The sequence below is a fragment of the Chaetura pelagica genome, unplaced genomic scaffold, assembly GCF_000747805.2.
Source record: "Chaetura pelagica isolate M959 unplaced genomic scaffold, ChaPel_1.0 scaffold33, whole genome shotgun sequence".
NCBI classification, from domain to species: domain Eukaryota; kingdom Metazoa; phylum Chordata; class Aves; order Apodiformes; family Apodidae; genus Chaetura; species Chaetura pelagica.
This window is the reverse complement of record NW_009952874.1, coordinates 1537240-1549743: the sequence shown is the minus strand read 5'-3', so window position 1 is coordinate 1549743 and position 12504 is coordinate 1537240. Positions and strand designations below refer to the sequence as shown.

The 12504-nt window shown below is 45.9% G+C and overlaps 1 protein-coding gene across 1 annotated transcript in view; it reads left to right on the top strand.

Annotated features, from left to right (window-relative positions):
- The first annotated feature begins 12367 nt into the window (after positions 1-12367).
- Positions 12368-12504, top strand: part of TMEM194B (transmembrane protein 194B) — a 24341-nt gene continuing 24204 nt past the window's right edge. The window contains exon 1 of the mRNA XM_009995255.1: positions 12368-12410. Coding sequence (XP_009993557.1) covers positions 12368-12410 — 43 coding nt within the window. The remainder of the gene's footprint in view (positions 12411-12504) is intronic.

Genomic DNA, 12504 nt, shown 5'->3' with positions numbered 1-12504 from the left:
CAGCCCAGGAGCAGGCAGGCCACGCCTCAGGCTACCACAAATCCATGCCACAGATCAGCGATTGCCCAACCCTGAAGTCTCACCAGGGGCCAAACTGCACAGCGAGCACAGAAGGGACGCTGCCTGAGGAAAAACTACCTGTTGCCGGCAGGAAACTGGGCAGCACCTGCACAGGGAGCCCCTCTGCAAAACAGAGGCATGGTCAGCCCGGAGGCAGGAGTGACTGTGGTTGTCTCCCTGGCTTTTGGGGTGTGCTCCAGTCTCCCGACGAGCAGACGAGGAGGTACAGGCAGCTTTTCTCCCTGGCACGCCGCTGTTCCCATGAGAAAACTCAACTGCGCAGTGCCCAGCAAAGCCACAAAAATGTTCACAGCGCTGCCTCCTCTCCTCCCACTCAAGATGTTTTTGCATACGCCTCGAGGCACTACAATCATCGTAATTAAAGCTGTAAAATATTATTAGTATCACACTTCTGTAGACTTCTTGTCCTGGATGTTTTAGCAAAGAATAGTTTGGGTTGGAAGAGACTTTAAAGATCATCTAGTCCCAATCCCCCTGCATGGGCAGGGACACCTCTGGCTAGACCAGGTTGCTCCATGCCCGATCCAACCTGGCCTTGAACACTTCCAGGGATGGGGCATCCACAGCTTCCCTGGGCAACCTGTGCCAGTGTCTCACCACCCTCACAGGAAATAATTTCCTCCTAATATCTAATCTAAATCTCCCCTCTTCTAATTTTAATCCATTACCCCTTGTCCTATCCCTCCATGTCCTTGTAAAAAATCCCTGCCCAGCTTTCCTGCAGTCCCTTCAGTTACCAGAAGGCCACCATAAGGTCTCCCTGGAGCCTTCTCTTTTCCGGGCTGAAACCCCAACTCTCACAGCCTGTGTCCAAAGGAGAGGTGCTTTATATACCATGTGTACAGTGCAACAGAAATGCAGCCTCTTCTATGTGGAAAAGGGGCAGGGAGAGTGCACGTCAAGACAGGAAGTCAAACTTTCACCAAGGACACTCAATACAAACCCCTTCTCTTGCAAGAAGTTCCCAGGACACCTATAAAGTCCACCCAGTGCAATCTTGTGCTGGGACTCAGATCCTGCACACCTGGAATTGCACATGCCTGTCCTAGAGACACTTAATATCGCTTCTTCGGGAGCGTTCAAATAGATTTGCAGAGATGTTACAGCACTTACCCGTGCTTTGGAAAGCAAACGAGGTGCAACTCATCCCTGTCCTGGGCTACTGAAGGTGTATGAGGGCAGATGCAGGAGAGGGTTGGGCTGTAGCCCCTCAGTGGTGAGTGCTTAGACCAGAAATGGTGCCGTATCTGCTCCCGTCTGGCACCCTGTGCTGAGAAAGGGAATAGGACATAACAGCTCTGCTGCCTCCCTTTACCAGCAGATCTGAGAACACCAGGCAAAAAGCCAGAGGCAGCTGATGAGACAAATTGAGACTCCCCAGCAAAAAGCAGGGAAGTGTTTTCAGAGTCTTTTTTTAGCCCTGTCCTATCCTAAAAATTGAAACCCCTTCCTGCCCAGGTACTGCTTCTGCTTACATCCCACAGGGGATGAGCCTTCTCACAAATGCCCTGACACCTGGAGGTAAAAGTCTCCTTCAGAAGTTGTCTTCCCTGCACAAGTGGGAAGGGTGGGATGGAAAGAATCCTGGTGATTTTTCAGCTGTTTTCATGCTTTTATATTTTGCTTTTGAAATGGTTGTAGTGTAGTGAGAGTGGGTAGGTGAAAGCAAGAAATTGTAATGCTAAGAAAGTAAACAGATCAGGTGGATCCAGTGATGGATGGAGCAGAACTTGAGCTCAGAAGACAACTTCTGTATCAGACCTCCTTTCTTTCCTAACAAGGTTGCAAGCTAGGGAATAAATGCACAATTTTAAGACCTTTCTTTAGTATGAGCACTATCTAGACTGATTTCATGACACAGGCCCTACAGAGTGCTGAAAAGCTTGTGATGAACGTTCAGTGTAATGTACAAGGAACACATATGCCCTTGCACCCAAATAAACCCACCCAACCTTCTACACATACTTTTTCTCTCACCATGTTAAGGTACCTGCATGGGTATTATTTCACAAAGAGAAAAAAAAAGCCTCTGCTTAAAATTCTGGCCACTTCCACAAAGTGACTTGGTTCCTCAGGACCTCTGAAGAATGAGAAACAGGCTCATCCACAGCACACCCAGATTTCCAGGCAGATGTGCTCAGCCATTGCTGTCCCAGCAGTCCTGCCCCAGACACCTCTGCAAGAGATAACAGAACACTGGCAAGGCTGAGCAGTGTGAGGTGTGGGGAGGTGAAGCACAGGGTGAGCAAGGGAGAAGACACAGAGACAGATGTGCTGTCACCTCTAGGGAGCCAGGAGCAGAAGTGGCTCCTTCTTTCCTTCCCTGCTCAGCACACAGCCCTCTTTGGTACAGCCTGACTCTCTGATGTTCTGCCTGACTGAACCAAAATAGGGATTGAACTCACACGTAACATAGGGACACTTCCATAATGCACAGCAGAAATCTGCAGATGATCAGTTCTCCATTTCCTCAGGCTCCCCAGATTCCAAGATTAACAAGGAATCTGAGTAGGATACGAGGGCCACAGAGTCAAAGGGAAAGAAAAAAAAAAATTAAGAAAAAAAAGAAAAAAGATCAGCAGCAAGCAATTATATTCAAGAAGACAAATGTCAAGTCAGACTCAGAGGCTGCTGCAAGGCTGCCAAGGCAGCAGCTGGTGCAGCTCCCTGAGGAGCCCCACATGGAACATCTCTGTGGTCAGTCCCCAGGCTCTCTGACTGCCACCAGCAGAGGAGGAGCAGAGGGCAGAGGCATAGGGGCCACCTCTCCCCCTCACCTCCATCTGCCTCCTTCCAGCAGGTCACAGCTGCTAGCTGGGTCATGGCACATGCTGGAGCACTGCTGAAAATGCCTGTTGAAACATATTTCTTTGGGAGGCTATTAATGCCTGTGAAGAAAACACTCAAATTGCTCACTGTTGATGGAGAAAAGACAAAAATGCACTGCACAAGGATGGATTTCATTAGCTGTCATTGAGGAGGCTGCAGGGTCTAGTGGCTGGACCATGTAGCTGGGGCCAGAGACAGCTGCACTGAATTCCTAGCTCTCCTCTGCTGACATTGGACAAGTTATTTCACCTTCTAGCACCTCAGTTTCCCCATCTGGAAATTAGGATAATGATTTGACTGCTTCCTCAGTCAAGCAATTCTACATCTGCTGAAGAAGCGTCCTGGGTCAGAGGCCAGGACTATTAGTTAGCATCATAAATATTCATACCGTTGTGCAACAGGCAGGACTTGCTGAATTGATGACAGCACTTGCTGGAGACCATGCCCCAGAAAGTTTGCAGTCTCCAAAACACTGCACCTACAAATTCATGCCATATAGTGCAGGAGATGGAGCAGGATGCATTTTTGGTGGTCACAGCACTCAACTGAAGGCACGGTTGGGAGAAGAGTTTTGAAGAAGAGTGCATGCCAGGTGCACTTAAATCAGAAAGTGGCTACAAATGAAAAGGAAAGGATTCCCCACTCAGGGAAAGCTGTGCAGGGTGGGGCAGAGCAGAGCTTACAGGGGGAAAAGAAAAGAGGAAAAAAAAACACACACACACAAAAAAAAAAAACACAAAACATTTAAACTTGACAGGAGGGTGCAAACCAGGAGACCAGGGCCAGGGCTGAGTAGCAGAAGAAATTATGTCATCAACACTGCAAGTGATATCTTTCTATTGATTTTCAAATAAATAGATTTTATGGCCAGGAGCAACTGTTTAAAGTCATCATAGTCTCACCTCTTGTACCCTGAAGATCAAAGGATTTCATCTTGTCATCTGAATAACATTAATCCTATGTAAATAAAATCGTGTGCTAATTATAACCAGTTTGAGGATACAGATTCATCACAGACAAAGCCTTGTGCAAGCATACAGGTCATAAAACAAGACTTAGCTAAAACTTCTCGTTTAGTGTTCATCAAAACAGGTATTAACCTGGAAAACTACTCCATTTTAGAGTTGTGCCTGTAAGGTATTTTAGCCATGCCTGTTTCAGTCCATTGGGAAACATAGGTCCTGCTGCTGTCCTCCCTTGAGGAGGGTCTACCTCCAAACATGGGGAAGTGCTGCACGTCTGGCCCATAACAGTCAGACCACCAACTGCCTGTCTGGCCACCACACCATTTCTTGCTACGGTGACAAGTCACCAGTGCTTACTGCTCTCTGGTGACACCTAAGCCCTTGGGAAGAGCTAAGCAAAAAATCTGATAGCTGGGAAATGTGAGGAAATGGGGAGCCCTGGAGGAAGGGAACATCTTCACAGGTTCAGTTTGTGTCTGATGAAGAGTTTCATCTGAAAAGCACAAAAAAGAGAAGGAACTTCTGAGATGTCAAAATATACCATTTCAAGATTATCAAAATAGCACAGCTGAACTTTTTGCTTTGAAATGGCCTGTTTCTGATTTTAAAAAACAACAAAAAAAACCAAACCCACACCCCAAAACTTAAAAACAATGGCAACAAACAAAAAAATTGGGAAAAAATTCCTTCAGAGAGCTCAGTACACCAAGCAGTAAATGGAGTAATCATCTTGCCTCAGACTCTGCTGTAGTTGTTGTGTCATTGCTACAGCCACAGGCACATACCTACAGACACAGGTATTGCAGTTTTGGACACAGTTGGGACTCCTCTGCCTTTCAGCCAGACAGGCCAGTCTTTGCCCAGCCCTGCTGAAGATACAGGAGGATGAGGGTGGGAAGTGATAAAATAAACTAAAAAGCAGAGAAAGGAACATAAAACTGGGCAAATCTAGCAGTGGGTTCAGTAGGATAAGGCTTATATGAGGCCTCTGTGGAGGGACAGGAAAGCATCAAAGGACTTGTGACCTCTCCATGTTGTTCTCCTCATCAGTGGCTGCTGATTGCTGCCAGCAGGGCCCCCATCCCAACCAAGAGGATCCAGCAGCTGTGACAAAACAGGCACCAGTGGAGTATGCAAAACCCAAAGTCTCAGGAGCACAGCGAGGGGGCACATAAAATCATCCCCCCGTGCTGCCAGGCAGGGCTGAGGCTTTGCCCAGGATTCTCCTTCAAGACAAAACTGGTTTATTATTTAATTCTTGGTCTATAAAAATAGCTGGAGCTGTTGTCAGGAAGGGAGGGTGAGATCCAGGAGGAGGAACAGCACATGGCACTGCACCTCTGGAGCAGGAGTTGGGCTCTGCAGCAGCTGCTTGGCTCTCATCAGTAGCCTGAGGGGGTTTTCAGTTTGCAACTTTAATCTTTTCATCTGGCTCTCTCTTCACGCGTGGGTGAGGAGCACACAGTGGCAGGTCAGGCCTCTGGTTGCTCTCCCTCATTTGCTGTCCCCTGGGCAGTGGACCCACATTTAGGACACTACTTGAAAACTAAGACCAGGAGGCAGCAATGGGCCAAGGGATCATCGCAGAGAAAGGGCTTTCAGCACAGAAGACAAAGCACCCAAATTTCCTAAAGACAAGGCAAGTCAGGGCCAGCAAGAGGCCTCCATTATGTGAAGGTGGAGACTTGAGCATCAGACAGTAACTGAAAAAAATGTAACGTGGCAATAAACATAACTGCAAATAGCAGTGTATGCTCCCAGCTGAGACCAGGATAATCCTGTGTATGTAGATAACCAGCAGGAAAACACCCCCTAAGAGCAACATCCCAAATTCCTTGCCAGGATGAGCAAGGTCCTGAGCTTCAGGACCCAAGAGCCTAAATGTAAGCTGCATTAATTTAAATACTCAGCGCCTCAGTTTATCTACATCTCAGTGATGGCTGAGGGTTCTTCACATGCCAGCATTTCATGAAGCCAAGCACTTGCAAAGCCCAAAGCGTAGAGGTGAAAGCCCATGGGAGAGGGGAGCAATGATTATCCTCCAGGCCCTTTTTCCAAGTAAGGAGAAGGCTTCTGTGCCTTCCAGCTCCTCTCTTGGCAATGATCGGTGTGTAGGCAGTGGTCACAATCAGGAAGTGCCTCCTCCAGTTTACAGCTGGTGGTACCACCTGTGCCTCTCCAATTCCAGCCAAAACAACCACCTCCTCAAACCCACTTGCAAGGAAGGGCAGAGGATCCAGCAATGACGACTCAGAGGGAAAAGCAAGACTCAGGTTTAAGTGCTGACATTTTCCTCAGACATATACCAATGCTTATCTTCTTTCTTTCTTCTTGTAAAAACAATTGCAGTCTCTGCAGAGAGAAGGCAGCCCTGCCACACTGCAGCAGTGACTGACCCACAAGTGACAGGACAGACATGGGACAACAAGGAAAGGTTAAGACATTCACATGGCTGGGCCAACGGGGGACCAGCCTGTGTGGCAGCTGGAATGGAAGAAAGTGGAGTCATTACTCATCGCTTCACATCTGTCAAGGATTTTCTTTCTGGAAGGAAAACAGCAAGTTAGTAACTGCTGGCAAGGCAGGGAACATTTCTGTGTAACTGAGACATAGCTGTACATATGGGTGTATGAATATACACATCCCTCACTGGTATTGTCCTTGTGTCCCTTGCACTCATTTTCCATTGCCAGGTCCTCCCTGGTCTTTCACCTTGTCATGACTGAATCTGCCACCCTACTCATGGAGCATCTCAAGAAACAACAGCAGGGCTTCCCTGACTTCCACAGATGAGATGGTCTGAACAAAAAGAATAGAGGCCACCACCGGATGAACTGGCATTCATTCTGGGCGGCTTAATTTTTCCAGATAGACAACCCTTGTATGGCATATACTGTGTTCCTGCTCTGATCCTACTCACTAAACTTAGGTTGGCTTCTCTGGAGCATCCAGGGCCAAGAGGGACTGATTTTCAACCTGCATTTCCTGCTAATCTGGAGCTGTGGGTGCCGAAACCTCAAGAGAGTCACTTACCCTCACTACAAATATCATTTCAGCCGTTCTAATGCCACTGAAAAAGTAACAACCTTTTGAGACAACTCAAGGGCCCTCTAAAAGCTATGTACAGAAAAAAACAAAAGGATTAAAACGAAAGCAAACAGTTTCTGATATCAGATAAAACACTTCCTTTCATGAGCATTTTTGCCTTTTCATTAGCTATTTCTTTTCACCCACTTCCCATGGCCTCAAAAAGTTCTTTTTGAATGACCCCTTTGCTGCAGCTTTACTGAAGAGGCCCAATCATCCACTCCCCTTTGAGAAAGTATCTTGCTGTTGCTTGCTCTTATAATTACTTGCATAGTAACCTAAGGCTGACAGGTTCTTGTCTTCCATGTAGATTTTTTTTTTAATGGACAAGGAAAGCAGAACCCTTTCAGTTGTGCAGCTCTGTCAAGCTTTGGATCTGCAGCTTTCTCAGTGCAGTGCCATGGTGACAAGCCAGCACAGGGAAAACCCACTGTACAATAACCAAGATGCATTTTGCATTTCAGAGAGAGTGCTCTTCACATGGCAGAACATCCTGCCCGAAGGGATAAAGCAGACATCTGATGCCTTTTAAGGCAGTCCTGACACAATGCCTACAAGTCAAGCTCCTTAGGAAAGGGGGATTTCATTTTTTCTGCTAAACTCTTCATAAAACCAATCCCTGCCATCTGCACCTGCTGAAACCACTCAGCATACTCCTGTCTTCTAAAACTGGGCTTCTCTAGTCAATGGGATCCAGCACAAGAGAGTTTGGACACCTGCTGGGGACGTTCTGGTGCTACTGACACACAAACCACAACTTTTCTTCCTCTAATCCACAAAGACAGCCAGACACCTCACAGCCTTCGGTGACAGCAAATCCTCCTGAGACAGCTGGAAGTGTGCAGCACAGCATCCTTGGCTCTGACTGCTGTGACAAGTCTTCCAGCCACTTTCACTGGATCTAGAGTAAGGAGTCCCACCATTTTCTTCTTCTAGCTGCTTCCTTGAGGTAAAGCAGCAAAATCAGTCTTCTTTCCTGCTGTATGACCCAGGTGGTGGTGCTTCAGAGCACCAGTAACAGCTGGATGAACTGGAACAGCAACTAGCCTTGTGATCTGTCAAAAAGCAACTAGTGGCCAGCACAGACATGTGAGACCCAGGCTTTAGCAACAAGCAGACCTGCCTGTCTGCAAGCCTATGGCTTGCTTTCCTCTGTGCAAGTTTGACACCAGTGAGGAAGGTCACATGCAGGTATTGAAAACAACCAAAATACATCCGGGACCTCTTCCAAGGGGTTTGCTAAGAAACAAAGCAGAAAAGACATCATCACTTTTGAGTAATACGTGGAAGCTGCAAGGTTCACTCCAATAATCTTTGTACAGACCTTTCTGTTTTCAAAATTATCTGCCAGCTTCTCAAAGACAGAACAAGATACGATCTTCTTAAGGTGCTGATCCATCTGTAGCAAGTTGATGAGTAGTAGCACAGCTGAGAGCTTCACCACTTACCTAACATTTCCAGCAACAAAACTCTGTTTTGAGATCCTTTGATATTTACATTGATTTTTAAAAATGAACAAGCGTTTTTATCTGTTGACAGCACCTTCACTATATCAGACATAGTCACTTACTAGACCCACTACCTGCAGATGCAGGGCGAAGCAGGTCTGGTGTTACTCCTCAAGAAACAGTGAGCTAGAGATGTTACATGATCAAATGTTTTTCACAACAGATGAATTTTTTTTTTGTGGGAATGAACAATTTTGCTCATTTCATCAGCCTTTTCTGTATTGAGACTTATTTTTAGCATTGACAAGACCTAGCTCACCAAGTTAACATACACAAAAGATCTTTTACAATAAATTAGTATGACAATAAATTAGATACTTACAATATGTGGAATCACCTGAAAGCAGGACCTGTTTAATTTTACATGGAAAGATGTTTCAGGGGTGTTCTTGACCTTTCACACATACTGCTGAAGGGAATATCAGATGGCAGATCCTACACAATGGTAGGGAATAAGGAAGAAGCTGAATGCCCTTGGGTTGCTGCTAACCCATTGCACAGAGAAATGCTCTAGGCTCTATATCAACCACTATAAGATGCCAGAAGAGGATCTCCTCAGCCATGCTTGGTGAGCGCTGCTTTCTGTGTAACTGAGGGCCCAGCTGCCCATTGCATGGCTGGTGACAACGATCTAGCTCTCGGGGATGCCACCAAAAACACTGTGCACAGCTCCAACTCACTGTGATTTGGATTTATTTTCTTTTATTCTCCATCAGGAGCTGTTTAGAGAGAAGATTTAGTGACTATGGGAAAGAAAAAAAATGTGTGAAAATGGGAACCTGAAGAAAGTAGCAAGGGGAAGTCATCAGAAATCTAATAGCAAGAATGCTTCAGGTTTATTGAGAAGCAGAACTATTCTTCTCTCTGCCACAAGCCAAGTTGTTGAACTATGCTATTTCCCTTCAGCTAAAAAACAGCTTAATCATACAGATTTCAATTATGTAAGCAATGAAAAAGAATTGTTTCCCCTCTGAGGAAGCAGCTCACTGCTTCCTCATCAGAGAAAGAGGAGGAGCAGGCACTGACCTCTTCTCTCTAGTGACCAACAATAGGACCCGAGGGAATGGTAGGAAGACATGCAGGAGGAGGTTTAGGTTGGACATGAGGAAGAGATTCTTCACTCAGAGGGTGGTGGAGCTCTGGAATAGGCTCCCCAGGGAAGCAGCAATGGCACCGAGCCTGACAACATTCAAGAAACATTTGGACAACACCCTCAAAGACACGGTGTGAGCTTTGGGGTTGTCCTGTTCTGGGGTGGGAGCTGGACTTGGTGATCCAGGCTGCCTGAGGAGGTGGTTGAGCCACCATCCCTGGACACATCTAAAAAGACAGATGTGGTGCCAAGGGACAGAGTTTAGTGGAAGACTCGGCAGAGTTAGGGTAGTGGTTGGACTCTATGAACTTGAAGGTCTTTTCCAACCAGAGTGATGCTGTGTGATACTGTTTTTTGTTTGTGGGGTTTTTTTAGTTTGTTCTTTCCCCCCCGCCAAAAAAAAACACAAAAAAAACATTGGCAAAACTGGCACGTTTTTCCTATTATTTTAATTTACTTTTATTTGTGCCAAAAGTAATTTCTGACCTCAAACACATTCTCCAAAAGTGGCAACTGAAATAGAAAGTGAGACTTATGATCAGGTAAGACCCCTCCTGGCTAGTGCTTTCCTTCAGTTCCTTCTTGGTCTATAGGAATTCCCAGCCAACATAGAACACAACATCTGGGAAGTCTCACCACAGCCTTTCAGGGAAAAGAAACTAAAAGAGAAGGATCTCAACAATCACAGTGGCATAGGAATATGTGAAAAAAAAAAAATGTTGAAAGGCCAGTCCAGCCCTTCCCCACATACCCCAGCAATAATTCCAGGCAGGATTTATTCTAGTAATAAAAATACCTAGAGGATACAGTTATCCTAACCCTACAGAAGTGGCAGCACCAGGAGGGCCAAGAGAAGGGACCAGCTGTCACCTCTTACCTGCCTGCCCGGAGCAATCCGGGTGTGGAGCATGTTCTGTGGGATCACAAATGGGCAATTTTGTTAGCCTAAGACTTGGGAGCAGATGAAAGCTTGGGTCCACCATCCCCCAACACACTTGCCAGAGAAGTTGAGCTGGTACAGGGTGGGGAAGTTAACAGTGCTAGATAAAGGAGTGGTATTAAAATCTCTGTTCGCCTGGAGCGGTGAAGAAACCAAGAGAGGGAATAGCGACTCTCCAAGGGGATACAGCTGCATGCCACTCCTTCCTGAGGGTGAGCTGTGATACTATGCTCTTACCTGCTGCATTCATGCCCAGGGAACTATAAACCAGAAGAAAAACCAGGGAGTTTTATTTATTTGTTATTACCAAGCCATCTTGCAGCATTCTTTATCTGTGATTTAATGGCTCTTCTACCATTTGTAACTTCTGTGATTTCAACCAGAGGGAAAAAATGTGATAGAATTTTGCATGACTCACAAGTCTTGTGAAATACTTAAAAATGGCTCATCTTTCAGGCTTTTAAACCAGACTGAGGCAGTGAAAACCTGAATTTTGTAAAATGGCTTCAACACTGTGCTTCCATAAAATATCCTTTGTGTTTTTAATGGTCATGTTCTTTTGAACAAATAAACTGCTCTGGAGAATCTGGCAAATATCTACCTGTTTGAGCCAGCAAAGGTGTGTTTCTACATTCTTGGTTACATTCTTACATACCTGCACAGAGCTTCAGGCTTTTTTTTTTTAATCAAGGCCAAATTTTCAATCAGCAAAGTAGATCTGCAGATCTGGAATTACTAAGGCAATAAGAAATATTACCTGAAGCTTCCATACACTGTTACTCTGCTCTCTGAGACCCACTCTCAGTTTCTGGGGCCAAACTCAGCTGGTGTGAATTTTCGTGGGGCCACCAGGAAGCTGATTGTCAGAGATCCCTCACCTTTACTTCCAGTAAGCAATTGCCAGATGGATTTTCCCTTCTACTTTGCTTCAATCTACTTGTGTGCTTTCTCCTGCACTCGTATCTCATTAGCACTTAGGAGGTATTTGCCAGGACCTCCTCAATGAGAAGCGAAATAAGCAGAGCTGCAAACTTCTCATGCCCTTCTATACACATTTTTGCAGCAGGGATATTCTTTTAGTTGCAACAGTGATGCTCTGGGCATCACAGGCACTGAGCCCATCTTCTGTTCACTTCCTAAAACACCAGAGCCCCCTACACCCTCTCAAGCTGTGTGTCCTTTCATCTTTCCAACCATCTTTCTGGCCACAGGAACACGAGTTTTGAGCTTTCTAGCTTTGAAACGCCTGCATTGTTCACTGCAGTGCCAACCTTAGCCAAGGGCTCAGCCACTTCCCCTGGGACAGAGGGGCTTTGTAAGGAGGGGACAAACTAAGGAGGCAGCAAGAGAGAGCAGAGGCACAGCCCTGTGGATGGTCCTTCACTACGACTTTGAAAAAGAAAACTGCAACCAACACACAGAGTAACAGGCTACAGACTCTAAATGATGGCATCTGAAAGCCCTGACCTTTCCCACGTCAGGGAGAATTGTGCTGCTGTTCCCTGTAACCCCTCTACAAGGTTTACTAATAACAACTAGTAACAGTAATTATTAGCAACAATAATAACAATAACAATTATGATAATCGTGGGTTACAGAACAAATTCTGAGTTCTTACTATCATTCATCAGGAAAGGAAACACATCACAACTGTCTCCTTTAGAAGTGCTGGGAAAACTTGTCATAGTTAAGAATGAAAGTATTAGGCAGATGTGACATTTAATATCTGAACTGCCATCAGGCAGGAAACTGCATTGTGAAATTGCATTGCATTGTTCCCCAAGCTAACAAAGAGAAAAAAAATAGTGACAGTGAGCACTGGTAGCTTTAGCAGCACTATGTGCTGGAGCCCCTGACACCCGAGATGGTTCCTGTGCCACAGCATCCCTTGGGCAGCAGCTGGGAAGGTGAGCAGGCTTCACAGGGGGTTCCTGGCCCACTGCATCAATGACTCTGCAAGCTTCTAGGCCAAACTATGTGGGATGACAAACCAAATGAAAA